This window comes from Moschus berezovskii, chromosome X (genome assembly GCF_049115385.1).
Source record: "Moschus berezovskii isolate FMDL1 chromosome X, NW_MosBer_1.0, whole genome shotgun sequence".
NCBI classification, from domain to species: domain Eukaryota; kingdom Metazoa; phylum Chordata; class Mammalia; order Artiodactyla; family Moschidae; genus Moschus; species Moschus berezovskii.
This window is the reverse complement of record NC_142488.1, coordinates 13,793,109-13,816,935: the sequence shown is the minus strand read 5'-3', so window position 1 is coordinate 13,816,935 and position 23,827 is coordinate 13,793,109. Positions and strand designations below refer to the sequence as shown.

At 39.2% G+C, this 23,827-nt stretch overlaps 1 protein-coding gene across 2 annotated transcripts in view; it reads right to left on the bottom strand.

Annotated features, from left to right (window-relative positions):
- Positions 1–4,767: 4,767 nt before the first annotated feature.
- Positions 4,768–23,827, bottom strand: part of GLRA2 (glycine receptor alpha 2) — a 212,105-nt gene continuing 193,045 nt past the window's right edge. For both annotated transcript variants that reach the window (XM_088833656.1, XM_055393598.1), the window contains exon 9: positions 4,768–5,046. In XM_088833656.1, coding sequence (XP_088689782.1) covers positions 4,768–5,046 — 279 coding nt within the window. The remainder of the gene's footprint in view (positions 5,047–23,827) is intronic.

Here is a 23,827-nt window from a genome sequence, read left to right as displayed (position 1 = left end):
TAAGGACATGTGTGACAGTGTGAAGGTCATTTTCCCTCCTTCAAAAATGGGAATAAATACCTTCTAAACTAAATTCCATTGGTCTTTTTTTCAACTCCAGTGTGTTTTGGATCATTCAGTAACACAAGACATATACTCTCAGTGAACATATTCTTAATACTATATGCACCATTTGAACTACCTCTCTTAGGCATTTTCAACAGAAATATTGTATGCTGTCCTTTACCAATATATTTTGTTATCCATGAGTGTGGGTCATTGGACAATGACTTTTTACTTTCCAGGCTTTTATTTTCTTAGTGTGGTCTCCAGTGGATCTTCCCAACCCAGGGATCAAACCCAGGTCTCCCACATTGCAGGTGGATTCTTTACAAGTTGAGCCACAAGGGAAGCCCATGGATATAGTAAAAGGAAATAGTCTGAGGAGTTAGGAAACAAACATGGCAGATGTTCAACCTCTAATATGATAGATGACTTGAGTGAGGTATATGATTCATGGAGCTTCTGTTTATTTATCAATTCTTTGTGATCTGGCTACCTTGGACTATAATTAGAATTGAATGCTGTTGTAGACATAAAATCATGTTGATTTGTTGAAAGCACTATATGAATATGAAGTTGTGGTGCTATTTTCTACTTTGTGATCTGTGAAGAGTGTACATTACTTGAATCATTCAGTCTATACTGAAAAAATGAGAAAAAAAGCCAAACCCAAACTGGTAAAAATAAGAAAAAGTTTAAAGCAGAAATTAAAAGTAATTTAAAAAGAGAATTTGCCAGATATATGGCTTAGCTTATATTCATTCAACAAATTGGCTTTAGGCTTAAGCTAGGAGATGTGAAAGTCCTAAAAAATATTCCGAAGATTCTTTTTTTCTTTTTCCAAAGCAGTGAATCATATGATATGGAATTTTATGTTGTGTTTTGGTTAGAACCTACTTATTTGATATTAAAGGAGTAAGCAAAATGTAAAGTGATATTCATTTAATCTTTATGGAAAATTTGCTTTCAGAATTTGACAGTTTTTTTGCAGTGGCATAGATGCAGCATGTGTGTGTATGCTCAGTTATGTCCGACTCTTTGCGACACCATGGACTGTGTCCTGTCAGGCTTCTCTGTCCATAGATGAGGAGCTTAGTGCTAATACTGTTTGGAAGGATTTTTAAAAATCAACAACCAGTCTGGTTTGTAGAATCTGTTTTGGACCAAGGTTTATGAGAGTGCCATAAAGAGTCTTAAGCCTTGAATCATCTCAATCTGTTCTTAAAACCAAGTGGTAGGAATTGAAAAATGTTTAAAGTCAAATCCCCAAGTAATCCATTATTTGAAAAACGGTAGCAGTAGTTGGTTACTTCTCCTTGCTTGATTGGAAAAAAACTTATGTAAACTTTGTCCACCAGGCGCAGCATAACCTCCTTCACCAACTTTTCCCTTAGTGATAGTAATAATACTCATCGAGCTTTTCAGCTTTGGCAGGCAGTGCAAAAAACCCTTAGAAACATAACCATTTTATTCCAGAAGCTTCCAATCTAGTGAAAACTGGTGGTAAATTCTTTTCCTCAGAGCCATGATTTTACTTTTGAACTATTTTCTTATACTACTGTGAAAGAAAAAATGTCCTCAATTCCTCCATTATAAGGGAATTATATATTTTGTCAGAATATGTGGTGCTTAAAATCTTTCCCTTGAGATTTTATTTATTTAACCCAAATTCAAGAGTGATTTCTAATGAAAGACAAATTCCATATGATGTAACTTATGGGTGGAATCTAAAATACAGCACAAATGAACCTATAGACCAAACAAAAACAGACTCACAGATATAGGTAACAGATTTGTGGCTGCCAAGGAGGAGGGGAGGAGGGAGAGAGAAGAATTGGGAGTTTGAGGTTAGTAGATGCAAACTATTTTATATAGGGTGGATAAACAACAAGGTTCTAATGTGTAACACAGGGAGCTGTATTCAATATCTTGTAATAAACCATAATGAAAAAGAATATGAAAATGAATATATGTATATGTATAACTGAGTCACTTAGCTCTACATCAGAGATTGACACAACATTATAAATCAACTATACTTCAATTTTTAAAAAAGTTCTTCCCATTGAATGTGGACTATAGAGAAAAGTCAAGAACACTTCTTGCCATCTAGGATGTCTTTACCTACTTCCGTGGCTGGCAGATACATTTAGAGGTGAATATTTAAACATTTTTTCTAATGTGGGGACTACACCCTCCCTCTGAAAATTATACAGTCAGTATACACTTTGATTAGACATGTTTATTTACCTTTGGATTTTCCACCAAGTGTCTCCCCATCCCACCATATGTAGCCTCAGGGCTCTTTCTAGTACACTTATGGGGTCAGGCCCATCTTTGGGAGGTATTTTAAGCCTCAATTTTCTACTTTTCCTTGGGAGCAAGAGATTTGAGACCAATCTAAGACTTTACCTTATTTGTTTGGGAAGGAGTGAGCAATAAGACAGAAATAGTGTTTCGGGAAAGAGGCAAAAAACATGGCATTAATCTAGCTGAGGCTAGGAATTGTGTAGCTTCTTACCCAGTGCAGTACAATTCATAATTATAATACTAATTTTATTATTATCTGTTAGTTATTGGGAATTTACTATCTGCTAGACACCAAGTTAATGGCTTTACTTGCATTTTTCTCAGTTTATCCTCTTAAAAGTCTCTGAAATAGGAGCTACTCAGAAAAATCAGGTAACTTATCCAAGGTAACCCTGTTGATAGGCGGCTGAGCTAGTCTTTCTATCTCTAAAATTCATGCATTTAGCCATTCTGCAATATTACTTTCTATGGAAATGATTCAATAGTTGAATAGTTTTAAAAGGCCATAAACATAAGCTTACGAATCCACATCTTCCTGAAAATTTTATGATGGATACCTTTAGTTAAGAAAAATCTACAAGGGCCAAGAGGAGTTACCTCTATTTCACTGGGGTTCTCGGAATTATTTTTCATCATGGAACTCTATTTCTGACAAAAGCAGGATGGATAGGTGGACAGGTTGATATTTTAAATTTCTTTTCAGTTTGGTATTTTATGATTCCTAAGTGCTCTTGGACGGAGAAGGCAATGGCAAGCCACTCCAGTGTTCTTGCCTGGAGAATCCCAGGGATGGGGGAGCCTGGTGGGCTTCCGTCTATAGGGTCACACAGAGTCGGACACGACTGAAGTGACTTAGCAGCAGCAGCAAGTGCTCTTGGAAGTGTTCTGTATCTCATGTCCAGTATTAGCTCCTGCTTACAATGACACTAATGCTTCCTTGTCTCCGTTTCCCTGTTTCTACAATAAGAATGATGTACTTTTTCTTTCTTCATGGGGATACTATGAGCTACATTTTTATATTACAACAAAAGTATAATAGCTATGTAAGTACTTCAAGTTTATGAGGAAGACCAGAAACAAAAATCTAAATTACCATTCTCATCTAAATTATTTACATTGTAATGCAAAAGTGGAAAGATTTAGCTTCTGTGGCACACTTAGCTTTATTGAAATTGAACAAATATTTTTAATAACCCCTTTTACAGCACATGTAAAATTTAATTTTTTCATTATATTTTTTACAGGTTGTCTTTTATCTGAGTAAGCAAAAATACGTCTTTTTTTTTTTTTTTCTTACTTAAAACATGTAGCCAGGATTCAAACCACATAGCTCTGGTACCAAAAAGGAAACAGGTTATGAAAATCACAGTACAACTTTAAAATTCTTTAAATTAGTTAAAGATATTTCAAACAATATTCACTTGGATTGACAGTAGAAATCATGGGTCAGTTGACATTAAGATTAATAGTTACACCTACAATGAAAGCAGAAATGGTAAGTTCAAGCTAATAAGAGCTACATTGTTCAGGACACATCATCTTCATAAATACTGTAGCTGAGAGGCTGCAATGGCTAAGTCACACTTGAGCACTTAATTGCACATAAATATAGGCAAAGCGGAGAAAAAATTGTTGTGTGCTAACTTGGATCTAAAAGAAAATGGGCATTCATTTTCAAGAGGGCATATGATCAAATCAGTTTCACAATATACAATTCAAATCCCCAAATTGCATCTAGGAAAGAAAAAGAATATTAAAATGCACACTTACACAGACAGTAAAGTAGAAACCTGTTCTTTGTGATTGGCATGTATTATTATTTTCTCAACAAGTAGAAATTATTTATGACCACAAAAGGATTTCTCAGGTGAAACACTAATTACAGACATTGTAAAGAACATAGCTCAGGAGGCTGTTTTAAAAACAAGGCAGCATTTTCCTGAAAAAGTTTGGTCCTCAACTCACTATAGGCTAGTCACTATGGTCAGATGGTAAGCATTTTCCCTATGTGTGTGTGTGTGTGTGTGTGTGTGTGTGCACATGTGTACACACGTGTGTTCAAACTCTTTTCAGTACCAGAATTAGTCCAAACCAAACCAAAAAACAAATAGCCCTCAAGTACTTGACCTTGCATATCATGTCTGATTAATGCATCATCTGAAAAAGCAATGATAAAGACTATGAATGTAATTATGCTCACGTGATTCTGCAAAACCTTAATTTTGTGCAAACACTTGCCTTCATTGCCCGGATAACTTATCTTTATTCATGTAGGTGCCAGGAAACCCACCCCCATGATCCTCCCTCCCCCCTCCCCTAGTCTTTTCCTCTGTCAAAGTGATATAAAGACAATTTCACTGTGTATTTGCAAGCACAGCAGTTAGGCAAGAAGGTCCCAGGATCTGAAGAGCACATCTATTTCTTATGGACATCTTCATGCCGAATGATCTTGTATGTGATCCAGTAAAAGATGTTGAAAATGAGGAAGGCCAATGGGAAGGCAGCTCGAGAAATCGTGTCAATCCTTTTTGCCCGGTCCACAAACTTCTTCTTGATGGCATCTGCATCTTTGGGGGGCTGTGGGAGCTGGTTGGCAGGTGTGGCCTTGACAGATGTTCCATCTTTCACTTGAAGGCAGTGACCCATTCCATAACCACTGAAATTAAAACGACTTTCACGAGTAACATCTTCTTCCTGGGAGAATAAAGACAGAGGAAGTACAGATTGGTTGTCAGTCAAATCAGATGGAAGATGCTTAAAATTCTTCAGAAGTAAAAGGATAAATCACAGTTAACTGGTAGGTGGGAGGCTTTTGGAATGGGGAGTTGTCTTTCAAGTTCAACTCAATTATGCATGGAACAGATATAGTTCATTAACTTTTCAGGCTCAGAAATTAAGGGTAAGAATAATGACTCTGTGGTCATTTTAATTAAATGAAAAATAGAAACACCTATATTATATTCAGCACTGACTTTCCCGAAATCTAGATTATTAATCCACAGCTTTGGATAGATTTGTTTTTAAAGCCAAGTCTTCAAATCCCAGTACTGTACTCTAACTTTCTAAAGAGGACAGTTCATTCATTCACTCATTCACTTAATCATTCATTTACCCATTCATTCATTCAACAAAGCATTTACTGAATCCTCGTCATGTTCCTGAGCTGTTGTGGCCCATTCACAGCCCAGTTCCTTCCATTAACCTTGGCTTTAATATTAGTGTTAGATTTAAGATTAACTCCTTAAATGTATACCTTTCACCCCTCCAACCCTCTAGTTCATCTCAGGTAGATAGCAGAGATTAAATATTCATTCTTTGGTGTTCAATATTTCTACCATGGCTAATTTTTCTACTGTCAGTTTTTTACATTGCTTCTTTGGCTATTCGTCTCTGCTGCTACTGCTAAGTCACTTCAGTCGTGTCCGACTCTGTGTGACCCCATAGATGGAAGCCCACCAGGCTCCCCCGTCCCTGGGATTCTCCAAGCAAGAACACTGGAGTGGGTTGCCATTTCCTTCTCCAATGTGTGAAAGTGAAAAGTGAAAGTGAAGTCGCTCAGTCGTGTCCGACCCTTAGCGACCCCACGGACTGCAGCCTACCAGGCTGCTCCATCAATGGGATTTTCTAGGCAAGAGTACTGGAGTGGCTTGCCATTGCCTTCTCCGATTCATCTCTACCATATTTAAAAATATGTCATTTTAGCTCATGTCAGTACCTCATTTCTACATAACTCAGATAAAAGACTGCAAAGTTATAACCTCTGGGTAAAGAGAAAATACCCTTCACAGAGACAAAAGTATGGAATTTGGGTGTGTGGTTGGGTTGAAAAGGTAGGATTGAGATGATCTGCTTAATAAAAATTTAATTCTAAATAGTCATGGATTGAATCATCTGCAACTAGATTAGTGCTTTCTACAATACTGTGCCACCCTCTTGACGCACCAAAGATATCACAGTCTTTATCTTTCCAGAGAATAATATTATGTTAATTAATTTGGTTACATTTTTCCAAAAGACAGTAAAATTCGGTATTTTATTTCATCACTGTTTATTGCATGTCAGTTGTGCCTTCACAGATATAAAAGGTATACTGAATGAAGGACTTCTTAAAAAATTTATTGGAGTTTAGTTGATTTACAATGTTATATTAGTTTTAGGTGTAGAGCAAAGTGACTCAGTTATACATCTATGTACATCCATTATTTTTCAGACTTTTTACCCACATAGGTTATTACAGAATATTGAGTAGAGTTCACTGTACTATACAGTAGGTCCTTGTTGGTTATCTATTGTATACATAGTAGTGAGTATATGTTAATCCCAAGCTCCCAATTTATCCCTGCCCCTCCACATTTCTCCTTTGGTAACTGTAAATTTGTTTTTGAAATCTGTGAGTCTGTTTCTGTTTTATAAGTAAGTTCATTTGTATCATTTGAATGAAGGACCGTTAACATAATATTAGTGAGGGAGAGCCCAACTGTAACCCAAATGGTACAACAAAGACAAATTTAGGTTAGCAAAGTCAGGCCAAAGCTCTTCTAATAAAATAACTGTAAAACTACTCCTTTATAAAACCATCTTCCCAGTACTTTTATGTATTTGAGACAGTCCTTCACAAGTTGGTTCAGGATACTCTGTCTCATTTCTTAACAAAATGTAAGTAGGATTTTTCATTCAACAATTAGTTGTTGAGTGTTGAGTTTATGGCAAGCATTTTGCCAGATGCTGGGAGACAGTTAACGAAATTGGACAAGAGCCCTATCTGCATGGAGCTTTTAGAACCCAGTGGAAGTGGCCAAACTAAAGACATTTCCATGTAAGGGATGTGGCTAAGAAAACCCAGCTGGATATTCGACTGCTGCTATGTGCTCAGCTCTATAAGCTCTATAATAGAGACTTCAACTGGCCTCAGATTCAAATAGTAAATCTGCTTTCTTTGTCTTAAAATGGGAATGATATATTTTATAGGTGCAAAAGTTTCAAATAAGTATTTAAAAATGTGGAATAAACAGATACATTAATCATTACAGCATCATTGAAATACTTATTAGTTAGCAAGTAAAAAAAACACACAGGTCTGTAGGAGGAGGGAATGTGTTAGTTATGAGTTACAAGCAGTCTTATTCTTCCTACCTACTAACTTGTAATTAGATCTGAACCAGTGTGTGAGAGAAATAGAAATGGTGTCAATTGGTTTAGTAAATAGATCTAGACTGGGAATTTGGCTGTTTGGGTTCTAAGCGTGGCTCCAAGGGTTATAAGCTGTGTTTTTCTTAGGCAGGATACTTATTCTTTCAAGACTCGGAGACCTCATGCCAAAATATTGAGGCTTGACTAGGTTTGTGGGTCTCAGCTTTGGATGCTAGGGAAATTTTGCAAGTTATATTTATGCCTGCTTCCCCTCCCAGCCTCTTCCAGACCAAGTGAATCACAATCTCTGGGAATGAGAACTGAGAATCCAAATTTTTTTTAAAAAAATCCAATGTCTCTAATACAAATGGTTAGAAACGAGTGGCCTAGATCAGCTCTAATGTCCAGCTCTAAAATGCTGAACCTAGTCTATGTTATTAAGTCTAAGATAACTTTTTAAGTGAAAATCAGCTCTCAAAATATATTTCCCCTTATCCGCCTAAAATTACTGTGCTGTTTTCCCTTTCCATATCTGTAGAACCTTACAAATTGCTGTTCTGTATCAACACTTAGAAATTCATGATTAAGTGTATAGTTCACTGCCTGAGTGAAATAAGATTCTTTTCAAATTCCTGGGTCCCTGAAGAAATAAAAAAGAGTAATTAGCTGGTAACTCGTTTTTAGCACATGAAATAAAAGGAAACCTACATACATCCATGTTTTTTTTCAGACTGACTCATTCATATGATTCCTGTTGTCTATTGACATACTGTGAATGGACAGCTAAAGAGGTTAACTCGTTCAATTAACTAGCAGAACTAGAATAGAATAATTCCGGATTAGGTTATTGTTATATTGTACATTGCCATGCAAACTCTAGGTGCTTAATAAATGTTCATTGGCTAATGAACAAAGGAAGTTTTAAGAGAGTTTTCTCTCTGCTTGAAAATACTTTCCCTTTCCATTCAATGGTATTTCAAATTATACTTCTGAGCATAGTTACAACTGATTAAATCAATTCTTTAAAATTATCCACCACAAAATAAATCTGTCATAGGTAGAAATTATTATTTTTCATGTGCAGGAGATATGAATGCTAGTTTAAGGGTATTCTAATTTACCATTATGACTCATAGAATGCATTTTAAATATAGAACCTTAAATTACCCACATCAAAGGGCTTGATTCAGAAAACATAATTGCAACCACTTTGAATTTTGGTGTTATAATGAATGACTAATTGCCTTTATAGCAGGTTCAGAATAAAATGCTATGGTAATATGGCAAGATTCCTATATGAAGGCAAAATGGAGATGAGCTTGAGTCATGGATAAAGTAAAGCCGAAATAAAGAACAATCTGAAGGCACAGCTTAGTTGAATGTATTCACCGGGAGAGTTGGTGTGATCCTTTCAGTGAGGAAATAATTGCAGGCATATATTCTCCATTTCTTCTAATTAGCCAGGAAACTAATTACTTAATTATTGCTGCTGACCTGCCATCTTCAGTATCTTTGGGCAGTGAATACTTCTAGCTCACTCTGTTTTGTTATTCGCCGATTCAATTTCATAGAAAATGAGTCATCCTGTCGAAGTTTCAATACATGCAATTTCTGTATCCCACTTTGATAAAATCTCCTTAAATCCTGTTTACATAGGAAGAACTGCCATGACACTATGCAATTCATTGGAGACTTATCATCTTATTTTACTTAGCCATTGGTTTTACTTATTATAAGATTTACCCATTCCTGTGTTTGGAACTCTTGTCTAGATGTGAAATTGAACCTAAAGCTCAGCAGAATTGCATGGTACTGAATTGTTTGTTATAAGCAAATAATTTCAATATAATTAAAGATTATGGGATTCATGCAGTGAAAGATTTCAGTGGGACCAGTATTTCTAATTTTTCTTTTATGTCCTAAAAAGGAGGAAATAAAAGGACTCCTATAAACTGAGGTGGGGGAAAACTCCGTTCCATTTCTCACCCAGATTCTTTGATTGAATCTTCAATCTTCTGGGCCAGCATATGGCCCAGTTGGAAGTGAGAGTTGCAGTGAGCTTCAGTCAATGCAAGGACATAATGGAGTCTTCAGCCCTACTTAGGAAACAGTGTGAGTCCAAACACAAGTAAGTTTTCCCCAAGAGAGTCACCTGAGCAAATGAAGCCTTGCATGTGTGCTTTGTTGCTCAGTCATGTCAGACTCTTTGTGACCCTTTGGACTGTGCCCGCCAGACTCCTCAGGCCATGGGATTCTCCAGGCAAGCATATTGGAGTGGGTTGCCATTTCCTTCTCCAGGGGATCTTGCTGGATCTGGGACTGAACCCACATCTCCTGTGTCTCCTGCACTGCTGGTGGATTCTTCCTGCTGAGCCATCAGGGAAGCCCAGTTCTAGGTGGTGCTTAATTGTAGACCTGCTGATTTCTATCACCTAGACTTGGAGAAGCGGGATGGCTTTGAGAAATTCCCAATTCTTATGGCCTCAGTTTTCTTCTCTGTATCACAGGGACTTGGGAGTAGATGCGAATAATAGATACCATGTATTGATTATAATTATAAACCATGCACTTAAAACCACAGTCAATTCTATCACCACACTGTCCCTACAAGTCACAAGGTTTCAGAGGAAACTGAGACTGAGGGAAGTTATATGGTTTCCTGAAGTTATATTGCTAATAAATGTGGAAGCTGAAGTTCAAATCTGATTTGTCAGATCGCCAAACTCTCTGATTCTGAACACTCTGGAAGTCTCTGATTTTTATGAATTTGTCTCTATCAGGCCCCAAATGACTTCCATTCAAGATTATAGATGAAGAATCCAATCGAAATTTGTGGAACAACTGATCTAAAATAAAGTAAGTCAAATATAATCCCTTGTTGCTTAATGATGTGGCGAAATGAATTAAAACTCTTACAGTGTCATTTGGGAGTCCCAAAAGAAAGCCATATCAATGGATCATCTCTTTTTCAATGTAGGATATCATTATTACTGATTTTTCTTTTTAATTTATTTTTAATTTGAGGATAATTGCTTTACAATACTGGATTGGTTTCTATAACCTCCTCTTGAACCTCCTTCCCACCTCCCATCTCATCCCATCCCATCCCTCTAGGTTTGAATTCCCTTAGTCATACAGCAAATGTCCACTGGCTACCTATTTTATATATGGTAGTGTATATGTTTCCATGCTACTCTCTCCATTCCTCCTATTATTATTGATTTTTGAAGGAGAATGAACTTCTGGTGTTCATTTCTTGAGCACTTGCCATTTATGTATTCATATTTCCAGCAAATAATTCCTTGAGCACCTATTATGTGCCAGGTATGTGGTGAGGATACAGCAGTGAACAAGGAGATGAAGTCTCTTCTTTTTTGGAGTTTACATGCTATTGGAGAATACAAGTAACAAGTAGAGAAATCATGTGTACACACACAAACACATATTTATACATATATATACATATACACAGTTAAGACACTCCCACATATTTGTGTACACACACACACACACAGATAACGATGAATGCCTTGAAATAAAACAATCAAGGTAAGACACCTAAGAGAGATGAAAGGCAGAGAAATGGATGTTTTAGATTAAATGGTCAGAAAAGTCCCGTGGACATGCCAGGCACTGTGCCATTTGCCAGGAATCCAGTGACAAGCAAAACAGATCAGACTCTTGCCTTCAGGTAATTCCCAGCCTTGAGATGAAGACAAACATTTATGAAAGAATCATATGAATACAGAATTACTAACTATGATAGGGCTCTGAAGGAAAATTATAGGGTGATATGAGAGCTTATTAATAGTGGTCCTGGTATGATCTGGCAGATAAGAGAAGCTTTTCCTTGGGGAAGTGATATTTCATTAGAGGTTTGAAAAAATGAGAAGCATTAAAGAAGGGACAGCAGAGTTGGGAGATGTCTAGATAGGAAAGTTTCCTGCAGTTGAGAGATGGTAGGATGGCCCATGGAATGCAGAAAGAAAGTGGGGTGAGAAAGTTTCAGAAATGACCAAGGACTGGATCATATAGGGCCTTGCAAGACATGGTGCTGGTTTAAAGCCTTTTATTAGGAACCAAGAGAAGGAAAAAATGAGTAAGACCTTAGATTTTCGGGGGGTCATGAGAACTGAGGAGAATGATATGAAAGAGATTCTTGAGATGTGTACAAAGGTTTATTGGGGCTCAGGTGAGCCTGAAGCCTTTAGAGTTGGTGAGGGTATGAATGGTAATATTATTGAGAGATATACAAGTCAATCTTGAAATCATCTATAATTCCCTGAATCTGAAAGAGAACTCTGTAGCTGCCTATTGATGTTTAGAATTCGTTTCCAATTTTTTTATTATTATTTAAAATTTTTGCTTCCCAATCATATTAAAGAATAGGTAGACAGAGTCTCTGGATTGTGATAGCTGATTCCCACTACTGTCTTCATTAACCAGAGGATAAGCTCTTGAGAGTGTGCCTGAGTCATTTCTGTACCCTTCTTCCCTGGCACAATGCTAGGCCTATGAGTTATTCTAAAACCGTGCTTGGAAAGATCCTCTTGATTCTGAGAAAAGTCTCAGAAAGGATGTGCTCCCTGGGGGCAGGGAGGGAACAGCAATTGTCTCCTAGCTGATTTCCATTTCCTGGTCATTTGCAGTCCTTTCTGCGGCCTCTGGGTCAGTCTTGCCCAAAGAACTTCCATCCTATCCCTTTCACTGCAGACTCACTAGCCTTGACATTGTAGAGGAGACACTGGGATAGAATCTAAAAGGCTCAGATTGAATTCCCTCAGTCTCTCAACATTTTTGGTCTCCAATTTCCTCTTTAAAATAAAGACATTAGCCATTTGGCCATTTTCTGAGTTTGAGTATGGGACTATAATGCTGTCTAGTATATTGCCTCGAGACTAATCTCTAGCTGGTTGATATGCTTAAGACTTTTCTTCTCAACTACAGACTGGACAGTAGGCAAACAAAGATCTTAATGTCTTCTTACTCCCCCTGCCCTGATGCCTTCTGGTAGAGTTGGCCTTGTGGGCAGGCATATGTGCAGTCACACACACCCCAGTGCTTTGAAGGGTCCTATACTTGGTTTAATGCTTTGCTGTAGCCATCTTGAAGTTCGTAATGGTTTTTGAACAAGCATCCCATGTTTTCATTTTGTACCAGGTCCCGCAGATTTTGAAGCAGCCCTACTTTCTGCTCTAGTGAAACTGAAGGAATGCACATTGCTTCCATTCCTGGCTTAATACTTTTCAACAGTTTCTCATCTCCTTAATGACCACTCCCAAGCTCCTTTGTGACTTTCAAGGACCCACTATGTCTTGCCTTATACTTGATTCTCTCATGGTATTTCATGGTCTTTGGCTTAATTTTTTTGCATAGAATAGTCCTCACCTCCCTCTACCTGGTGAGCTCCTGCATGTTCTTCAAGACTCTACTCATCTCACTCAGGATGCCTTTTCTTGGCCCCTGTGCCTGGGCCATGGGTCTGTAGCACTGAAGCTGCCCGCATAATGGAACCTACTGCATCATACATTAAAATTAGCTGCTTATATGTCAGCCTCTTTTATGTGACCTTCAAGTGTAAGGACCCAGTTTTGAATACCTTGATTGCCCCAGTACATAGAACAATACCTGGCTAAAGTTGCCTGTGTTGAATACTGTTGATACCTCAGCTGGTAAAGAATCTCCCTGCAATGCAGGAGACCCCGGTTTGATTCCTGGGTCCGGAAGATCCCTTGGAGAAGGGTTAAGCTACTCACTCCAGTATTCTTGGGCTTCCCTGGTTGCTCAGTTGGTAAAGAATCTGCCTTCAATGTGGGAGACATGGGTTCAATCCCGAGTTGGGTAGATCCCCTGGAGGAGGGCATGGCAACCCACTCCAGTATTCTTACCTGGAGAATCCCCATGGACAAAGCCCTGGCGGGCTACAGTCCATGGGGTCACAGAGAGTCAGATACAACTGAACGACTAAGCACGTATATAAGATAAATGCTTCTTAGATGAATTTTGGAAAAATATTTCATGATATAAAAAATGCTTTCCTAGCTTACTTATTGCATGGTCTGTTTTTCATATTGAATTTATAGAAAATTAGGGCAAACCTAAACTCCACAGTGCCACTCAAGAGTTGAGGTATTTATGATCTATATTTGAAACACTGTCCATTTTTTTTCCAGGGTTAACCTAGTGCGTAGACCAGATACTGTGAAAATATATAAAATTAGATCCATCTTATTAACAATCTTAGCAAAAAATGCATACTTCTTTGCAAAGAAAATAAATGGAATAGACAAGCCAGAATACAAAGAAATAGTTTTTCATTTATTCATCTTACTCACAAATCAAAATAATAAAGCTAGGTAAATGAAAAGCCAGTATGTTTTATATACATGCAAGTATTTCACCAAATAAATGAGACCTTATCAGTTATTACCTATAGCAAAGACTAAGGAATATTTGCACAATATTAAGGGTATTTGAATTCATATGTAATCCATTTGGGTTTGATGAAGAGAGAAAAATTCTTGTAGATCTACAGTCATCACCGAACATCTTTAAGTTTTAAGTCTTGAAATTTTAATTAATAGAACATTTTTCTTCACAAATCTCTTTAAACAAACACCTGCACTGCAGTGCTCTGCACCATTTGCCTGTCATTACACAAAATCTCTTTCATCATCTCAATCACACATTTTATTTTACAAGCTTCTGTATGTGTGTGTGTATATATATATATATATACACAGAAAAAAGGCAGCAGAGTTTCTTATTTAGGACAAAGGTCACTTCTAATAACTGGGAAAAGATATGCGGGCAAGAGAGGACAAACAGGATTCAGCTTTGGTATGAGCTGGGACTCCAAAATTGCTGTTGCCACAGCCTGCAGATGCCTTGCAAGAGTTAGAACACTGGGAACTGAGCTGGGCTAAGACTCCTAGTTATCCATGAAAACCCATCTTTCTTTCTTCCATTAGTGGGTCTTTCTTGAGGTCAAGGTTCCTTACCTATAGCATTGTTGACATTTGGGGCCAGGTAATTATTTTTGTGGTAGAGAACTGTGTTGTATATTTTAGGATATTTAACAGCATCCCTGGTCTCTACCTGCTACAAGAAGTAACACAGTTGTGACAATGAAAAATGTCTCTTGACATTGCCAAATGTCCCTTGGGGGGCAACACTGTGCCTACTCAAGAAGCTCTGCTTTAGTTGTTCATATATGTGCATGACTGTATCTAGCCTCCCCTGCACCTGGCGGGGGGTGGGCAGCGCATGTTACATATCTAGTACTGGGAAGTCTAACCAGCTCAATCTCCAGACCAGAGTCTAGGCACCTCTTACCAGCTCCTCCACTCCATGTTGGTCTGAGCCATCTTACAGTGGTTCATCAGAATCATTTCCACCAGAATCACAGTGATCATCTTCTACCTGATCCCCTGGCTTCTAGACCCTCCTTCCCAACAAGAATGTCTATTCTTAATCCAGCAACTAGAGGGATCCTGTTAAAATGTGAGTCAGGTCAAATCTTCATGAGCTAAAACCTCCAGTGGTTCTCACTTCAATAAAATACAACTCTTTGTAATGTCCCATTTACTTCTCAGGGCTCAGCTCTTATTGCTCTCCCTCTAGTCCGGGTGTCAGCAAACATTTTCCTTAAAGGGCCAGGTGTAAATATGTTAGACTTCATGGGCTATCCTGAAGATATAGGTCCATTTAATGCATATTTTGCATCTAATTTTCTAAAGTGAGCTATATACTTCACTCTACTTTGGACCACACCTCACCTCCAGCACTCTATTTTATTTTTAAATAGACTGGAAGTAATTATTTTAAAATAATTGACTTTTGACTCAAAATCTATAAAGCAGAAATATTTTCACTTAATGTCACCTGCAGTCTTAGAAAGTAGTTTAGAAATCAGTAACATGGTTGTGATGTTTCAGTGCCTCAAGAGGGAAGCAATGCCTTGCATATGGAAATTCTTTTCTAGTAGTCTCTGTTGATTCTGGTCTGGCCAGAATGCTCAGAAGACACACTAAAGTCTAAGAAGCATGAAGGTGAACATCTTCCATCTGGAGTATGAGCTATTCAATTATTAACATAGTTTGCCATCTGTTCAGGGTGTAAGCAAAGCGAGTGTTGAGACTGTCTACACAGCACAGACTGGAGGGGACAGGTGATCAGAGGGTGAGTCCACTGCCAAACTAAAAGCAATGACAAGAGAAACAACAACCCACCATATCAAACACTCACTTGCTTTCTAATGTGAATGACTGTGACTGCCAAATTCTTCAGACTATTGTCATGGTTTGATCTCTATATGTAACATACACACTTGGTGTCAAAAAGTGGTTACTGTGTAAGATTATCTGTTGTTTACCTGACACTTCCACTCCTACAGAAGTGCCTGCCTACAGCTGGAAAAAACTACATTTCCCAGAATTCACTCCTTGATTGGTTCCAGGTAAGGGTTTGCCAGTGACAGGAATTTGGGAGATCTGGAAGGTAGAAGGGAAGGAGAGGCCATTATTTGGGGAGTGTTTGGGGGTCAGATGAGGCTGGTTTGTTGGATGAAGTGGCATTCCACACCTTTCTACGGGCTCCAATTTTATGATCCCGCTTTGGAGGCGAAATATGGTAGCTTCTCAGATTTTCCTGTGAATACCTGCGAATTTTCCTGTGAATACTTCATGAGAAGTTCAACTTAAAGTTCTGTCTTCTGACTGTAGCCTTCCAGACCTTCCTTTCCCCAGGTATTCTTATATTTATATAAATTGAAATTTCATATTTATTTATTTTTTCCTAGGAGTATGTATAGTGTCTCTGTTTTCCTGACTAAACACAGCCAGATATAGATATATAGGTAATCTAGGCTTCCAAGCATCTTGATGCAAGTTACTGTAGTTTACTTCAATTAAGGTTTATTGAGCATCATAATGTACCAAGCATTGGAAAGAAATAAGGGTACAAAAGACAGTCCTGCCCTTGAAGTCATTGTGGGATTGGTGGAAGAGGTCTAGAATATGTGGACCAGTGGCTTTCAACCAAGAGTGATTTTGCCCCCCTACCCCCCAGGGGACATTACACAACGTCTGGAGACATTTTTGGTTGTCACAGTGGAGCAGAGGGTGCTTTTGGCATGTAGTGAGTAGAGGCTGCTAGTGCTGCTGCTGCTAAGTCACTTCAGTCGTGTCCGACTCTGTGCGACCCCATAGAAGGAAGCCCACCAGGTTCCTCCATCCATGGGATTCTCCAGGCAAGAACACTGGAGTGGGTTGCCATTTCCTTCTCCAATGCATGAAAGTGAAAAGTGAAAGTGAAGTCACTCAGTCGTGTCTGACTCTTCGCGACCCCATGGACTGCAGCCCACCAGGCTCCTCCGCCCATGGGATTCTCCAGGCAAGAGTACTGGAGTGGGGTGCCATCGCCTTCTCCAGGGTAGAGGCTAGAACACTGCTAAACACCCTACAATACACAGGACAGCACCTCACAACAAAGCATGAATTATCTAGCTTCAAATGTCAATAGTGCTGAGGCTGGGAAACTATGATTCAGACAAATGATTCCAGTATAATGTGATATCTGCTACCTGGTAAAGGAATGTACAGGCCACAAGATGTGATAGAAGAGGTGATGTTAGGCTAGAGTAATTAAAGGAAAGTTAGATGGCAGGTTTTTTCTTTAATAATACCCTGGAATGCACTGCTTCTGGAAGAATACATGAATATCACAGATATGTTATAGAATGTAAAAGCACTGTCATTTGGTTCACTGACCCTGCTTTGTAGTGCAACTAAACAGCAGCTCAGAGACACCTGTCTGTGCTAGTTAGCCAGGTGAGCTGACTGTGGCTCAGATCATGAACTCCTTATTGCCAAATTCAGACTTAAATTGAAGAAAGTAGGGAAAACCACTAGACCATTCACCTATGACCTAAATCAAATCCCTTACAATTATACAGCGGAAGTGAGAAATAGATTCAAGGGATTAGATCTGATAGACAGAGTGCCTAAAGAACTATGGACAGAAGGTTTGTGACATTGTACAGGAGGCAGGAATCAAGACCATCCGCAAGAAAAAGAAATGCAAAAAGGCAAAATGGTTGTCTGAGGAGGCCTTGCAAATAGCTGAGAAAAGAAGAGAAGCTAAATGTAAAGGAGAAAAGGAAAGATATACCCATTTGAATGTAGAGTTCCAAAGAATAGCAAGGAGAGATAAGAAAGCCTTCCTCAGTGATCAGTGCAAAGAAATAGAGGAAAACAATAGAATGGGAAAGACTAGAGATCTCTTCCACAAAATTAGACATACCAAGGGAAAATTTCATGCAAGGATAGGCTCAATAAAGGACAGAAATGGTATAGACCAAACAGAAGCAGAAGAGACTAAGAAGAGGTGGCAAGAATACACAGAAGAACTATACAAAAAAGATCTTCATGACCCAGATAACCACGGTGGTGTGATCACTCACCTAGAGCCAGACATCCTGGAATGTAAAGTCAAGTGGGCCTTAGGAAACATCACTACGAACAAAGATAGTGGAGGTGATGGAATTCCAGCTAAGCCATTTCAAATCATAAAAGATGATGCCATGAAAGTGCTGCACTCAGTATGCCAGCAAACTTGGAAAACTCAGCAGTGGCCACAGGACTGGAAAAGGTCAGTCTTCATTCCAATCCCAAAGAAAGGTAATACCAATGAATGCTCAAACTACCACGCAATTGCATGTATCTCACACGCTAGCAAAGTAATGCTCAAAATTCTCCAAGCAAGGCTTCAATGGTACGTGAACCATGAACTTCCAGATGGTCAAGCTGGTTTTAGAAAAAGCAGAGGAACCAGAGGTCAAATTGCCAACATCCTCCGGATCATCGAAAAAGCAAGAGAGTTCCAGAGAAACATCAATTTCTGCTTTATTGACTATGCCAAAGCCTTTGACTGTGTGGATCACAATAAGCTGTGGAAAATTATGAAAGAGATGGGAATACCAAACCGTCTGACCTGCCTCCTGAGAAACCTGTATGCAGGTCAGGAAGCAACAGTTAGAACTGGACATGAAACAACAGACTGATTCAAAATTGGGAAATGGGTACATCAAGGCTGTATATTGTCACCCTGCTTGTTTAACTTATATGCAGAGTACATCATGAGAAACGCTGGGCTGGAAGAAGCACAAGCTGGAATTAAGGTTGCCAGGAGAAATATCAATAACTTCAGATATGCAGATGGCACCACCCTTATGGCAGAAAGTGAAGAAGAATTAAAGAGCCTCTTGATGAAAGTGAAAGAGGAGAGTGAAAAAATTGGCTTAAAGCTCAATATTCAGAAAACTAAGATCATGGCATCTGGTCCCATCACTTCATGGCAAGTAGATGGGGAATCTATGGAAACAGTGAGAGATTTTATTATTTCAGACTCCAAAATCACTGCAGATGGTGACTGCAGCCATGAAATTAAAAGACACTTGCTTCTTGGGAGAAAAGGTATGACCAACCTAGACAGCTTATTAAAAATCAGAAACATTACTTTGCCAACAAAGGCCCATCTAGTCAAAGCTATGGTTTTTCCAGTAGTCGTGTATGGATGTGAGAGTTGGACCATGAAGAAAGCTGAGTGCTGAAGAATTGATGCTTTTGAACTGTGGTGTTGGAGAAGACTCTTGAGAGTCCCCTGGACTGCAAGGAGATCCAACCAGTCCTAAAGGAAATCAACCCTGAATATTCATTGGAAGGACTCATGCTGAAGCTGAAGCTCCAATACTTTGGCCACCTGATGTAAAGTACTGACTCATTAGAAAAGACTCTGATGCTGGGAAAGATTGAAGGCGGGAGGAGAAGGGGACGACAGAGGATGAGATGGTTGGATGGCATTGCTGACTCAATGGAAATGAGTTTGAGCAAACTCCGGGTGATAATGAAGGACAGGGAGGCCTGATGTGCTGCAGTCCATGGAGTCGCAGAGTCAGACATGACTGATCGACGGAACTGAACTTCAGTATATTATAACTGTATATAGCTGTATATTCAGTATATTATGACTTAAGTATATTATAATCTTTTTGTATCTTAATGATTAAGGATTTTTTTTTTACAAAGGACAGAAAGCTCATCATGACAACTTAAATGGGGAATTTATTTAAGAAATGACTATAAAAATATTGTAAGAAAATCTGAAGAGTCTTTACCCTTTAACGGTAAGAAACCTGGATTCTAGATCCAGTACTCCTGGTTTCCACCCTTGGCTCTGTTACTAACCATTGTGGGAGCTGGATCAGTTACTTAGATCTCTACGTGCCTCAGTCTCCTCTACAATAAAAAGGAGAATAATGGCATCTTCCTTTGGGAATTTTTGAAAGGATTCGGTGAGCTAATGCACATTAAAGGCTTGTATATAAAGGCTATAAAGGCTGGTGTATAATATGTAATCAGTAAATGTTAACAAGAAGGATGATATTGATGAAGGTGTCAGCAGGGCTACCCAGTCGAGGAACTCTAGTGACCATGTCAGGAAGTGAGATTTATTCACATTCTCTCAGGGCGGTCATTCTCCCACATTTCTGCTTTTCTTCTTTTAGCTTCCTTTCAGTCCAGTTCAGTTCAGTTCAGTCACTCAGTTGTGTCCAACTCTTTGCAACCCCATGAATCACAGTATGCCAGGCCTCCCTGTTCATCACCAACTCCCGGAGTTTACCCAAACTCATGTCCCTCGAGTTGGTGATGCCATCCAACCATCTCATCCTCTGTCATCCCCTTCTCCTCCCTCCTTCAATCCCTTCCAGCATCAGGGTCTTTTCCAATGAGTCAACTCTTCATGAGATGGCCAAAGTATTGGAGTTTCAGCCTCACCATCAGTCCTTGCAATGAACACCCAAGACTGATTTCCTTTAGGATGGACTGGTTGGAACTCCTTGCAGTCCAAGGGACTCTCAAGAGTCTTATCCAACACCACAGTTCAAAAGCATCAATTCTTTGGTGCTCAGCTTTCTTCACAGTCCAACTCTCACATCCATACATGACCACGGGAAAAACCATAGCCTTGACTAGACGGACCTTTGTTGGCAAAGTAATGTCTCTGCTTTTTAATATGCTATCTAAGTTGGTCATAACTTTCCTTCCAAGGAGTAAGCATCTTTTAATTTCATGGCCGCAATCAGCATCTGCAGTGATTTTGCAGCCCCCCAAAATAAAGTCTGACATTGTTTCCACTGTTTCCCCATCTATTTCCCATGAAATGATGGGACCAGATGCCATGATCTTAGTTTTCTGAATGTTGAGCTTTAAGCCAACTTTTTCACTCTCACTTTCATCAAGAGGCTTTTTAGTTCCTATTCACTTTCTGCCATAAGGGTGGTGTCATCTGCATATCTGAGGTTATGATACTTCTCCCGGTAATCTTGATTCCAGCTTGTGCTTCTTCCAGCCCAGCATTTCTCATGATGTACTCTGCATATAAGTTAAATAAGCAGGGTGACAATATACAGCCTTGGCGTACTCCTTTTCCTATTTGGAAACAGCCTGTTGTTCCATGTCCAGTTCTAACTGTTGCTTCATATAGGTTTCTCAAGAGGCAGGTCAGGTGTTCTATGCATATTTCAACTGAGCCACCCCAACTTCAACTCTATGGGAACCTTTTCAGTGCAAGTCTTTACTATTATTAGACCACTCAAAATCTTGAAAGAGCAACTGTTTTGATATCCCAGTTTTGGACTGTTGTCCTTGAATCATTCGATAGGAAAGGGGGTAAGAGATACAGACAGTACAGCCTGAGTGCGGGGTAGGGGGGCAAGGGAACCTTTCCAGGATGCTAAGTGTTCCTGAAAGCACACCAAATGAGGAACCATAGCGGGAACAAGAGAGGCTGGCCTTGAAAACAAATGAGCCCGGTTCATATAACAGGTGTTTTCAGAAAAGGGAAGATTCTTTGCACTAATGATTCCAAGGTCGCTTATCAGAAACAATTGGTTGACATTACAGGGAGACAGAATTCAACTCAATGTGTGGAAGAATTTTAAACAACTCTGTGCCTGAACATGGAGCACAACATCTCAGAAGGTACTGAAGTTTTTGTTGTTAGAGATATTCAAGTGTTTGATCATTTGTTGGCAATGTTGGGTATCAATGTGGGTTAGGGGACGAGATGACTTCTTATGTACCTTCTGATTATGAGAGTTTCTGGTTGTATATGCAAATTGCTAAGAGGTCCAGGAGGGCAAATCACATTGAAGGTGCTGATTCAAGTGCTGGAAAGATGTACTTAGTAAGCTGTGCCCTGCTATGACCCTCATTATCTCCCAGAAGTTTCTGGTCATTCGGATCCCATTTTGAGAAATTCTGCTCTAATATAATCAGCACACAGCAACAGTTTGGTTCTGGTGTATTTTCTCTTTTGATATCTTTGATGTGCATACTATTCTATGTCATGATTTCTAAGGGTTTCACTTAAGCAGCAAGTCCCTTGCTGCTGTTATCATGTTGAAGAAGATTATAATATGTAATATGTGTGTGTTAGTTGTTGAGTTGTGTCCGACTCTTTGCAACCCCATGGACTTTGTAGCCCACCAGTCCCTCTGTCCATGGGATTCTCCAGGCAAGAATACTGGAGTGGGTAGACATTTCCTTCTCAAAATATATAAAATATATAATATGGAATAATTAAAAAAACTGAAAATAGTAATGTGTCACCTCATATTATGTGAACTAGGCACAGAATGGATGTGTTTTTAGAGGTCTGCACGACATGTTTGTGGAGGTCTCTCTTTATCATAGCCAATTTTGACAGCCTAGAGGCTCCATACTATAATAACAGCCTTCCAAATAGCCACTTCTTTCTTTCTATTCTTCCCTCACGCTGCTCCATTTCTGCTGAAAGCTGCTCCGTGGGAGACCAGTCAGTGCCGTTGGCTGTCAAAGTTTGGCAAACTGTTCATTTCTGCAGGGAGCTCAATAAACTTACAAAGTGAGAACTCTGTCCACAGAATTGGACCTATATTTGGTCTTGCCCTTGATCCCTTCCTCCCAACTTTGAAGAGGCAGGTTAACATCATGATGAAATCACCCAGGTGTGACTTGGAGAAGCCTTAGGAAGGTTTGACAGAGGGGCAGTGAGGCATATCCTGAAAAAAGAGACGTCCTTGGTCCATCACTTCATTGCTTTGCACAGTTGCGGAACAAACACGTTTTCTCCAGGTGAAAAACTGTAAACCTACTTTCTGTGACTGATCATATTTTTTTTTTAGAATTTGAATGATCCTCATAAGCTAGATCTACTATGTTGAGTATGGATGGACTATAGGTTCTGTGTGAAAATTAGTAGCAAATGAAGACTGTAAACCAACAGGAGGCACTTTCCTGTTGCTTCTTCCAAGGACATGCAAGGCAGTGAAGTGAACCAGAAACACAATCTATGCTCCATTCTTCTGGATGACTGTTTACCTCTGTAGATCATCTGTGCCTCAGCTTTCTTCATCCTTCCCTGAAACCATTTATTCACTAGCACTTCAGCTGTAGCTTCTTGTAAGCAATTCTTGCAGAAAAAAATTAGGAAAAAGGAAATGGAAAATAACAGAGTTTTTTAAGTATCTGTGCTGCATTTCCAAGATGTCTCCTCCTTCTCTTTCATTACTATGGTTACCAGATCTGAGATTTCAGGCAGAAAATTGTCTGTAGGCCCAGAGGGAAGATTTATTGCAGTAAACTCAAAGATAGAGATTGGGCACAATTTGCAAGTAATACTGGAATCCGTTGATCTAATTGTCCACCAATCAAGTTTCTAATTAAGAGAGTGTACGTGAGGGTAGGTAGCATAGCACATGGCATGTAATGGAGACTCTGCCTCCGTTTCCTTTTCAAAGATGCCAATGCAATAGTTATAATCAGAGTCAAAGAGGAAAACTTAAGTGGTGATAAGAAGATACGTTTTCATAGAAAATTTCATAGAAATCCTGAGTAGATGTATCTCTTCCCCCCAGTGTATGCCTCCTTATGCCACAGCTTCCATGCTACAGACACAGGTTACTTCCTGGTGAACCCACAGGGTCTTGGGCACCACAGTCATCAGGTGGGGTGTGGATGGGGGCTGGTAAGTAGGGCAAGGGGCTCAGTGCTTTGTGGTGAGGTGTAATAGTGAGTGCAAGGTAAGCTGTCCCTGTTGTCATAGCAACCAAATAAGGACCCTGTGCTACTGGAACTTGTGACTGAGTCTTAAGGGTATTTGAGAAAGTTTAGTCCACAAAAGCTCAGATGAACTTGTTTACCTAACCTGCTGTACCCTGAAGTCACTTCTTTGCTGTGACCCAAGATAGAGCATATATTTTCCATTACCAGCCAGGACATACACACACATTCCAAACACATTG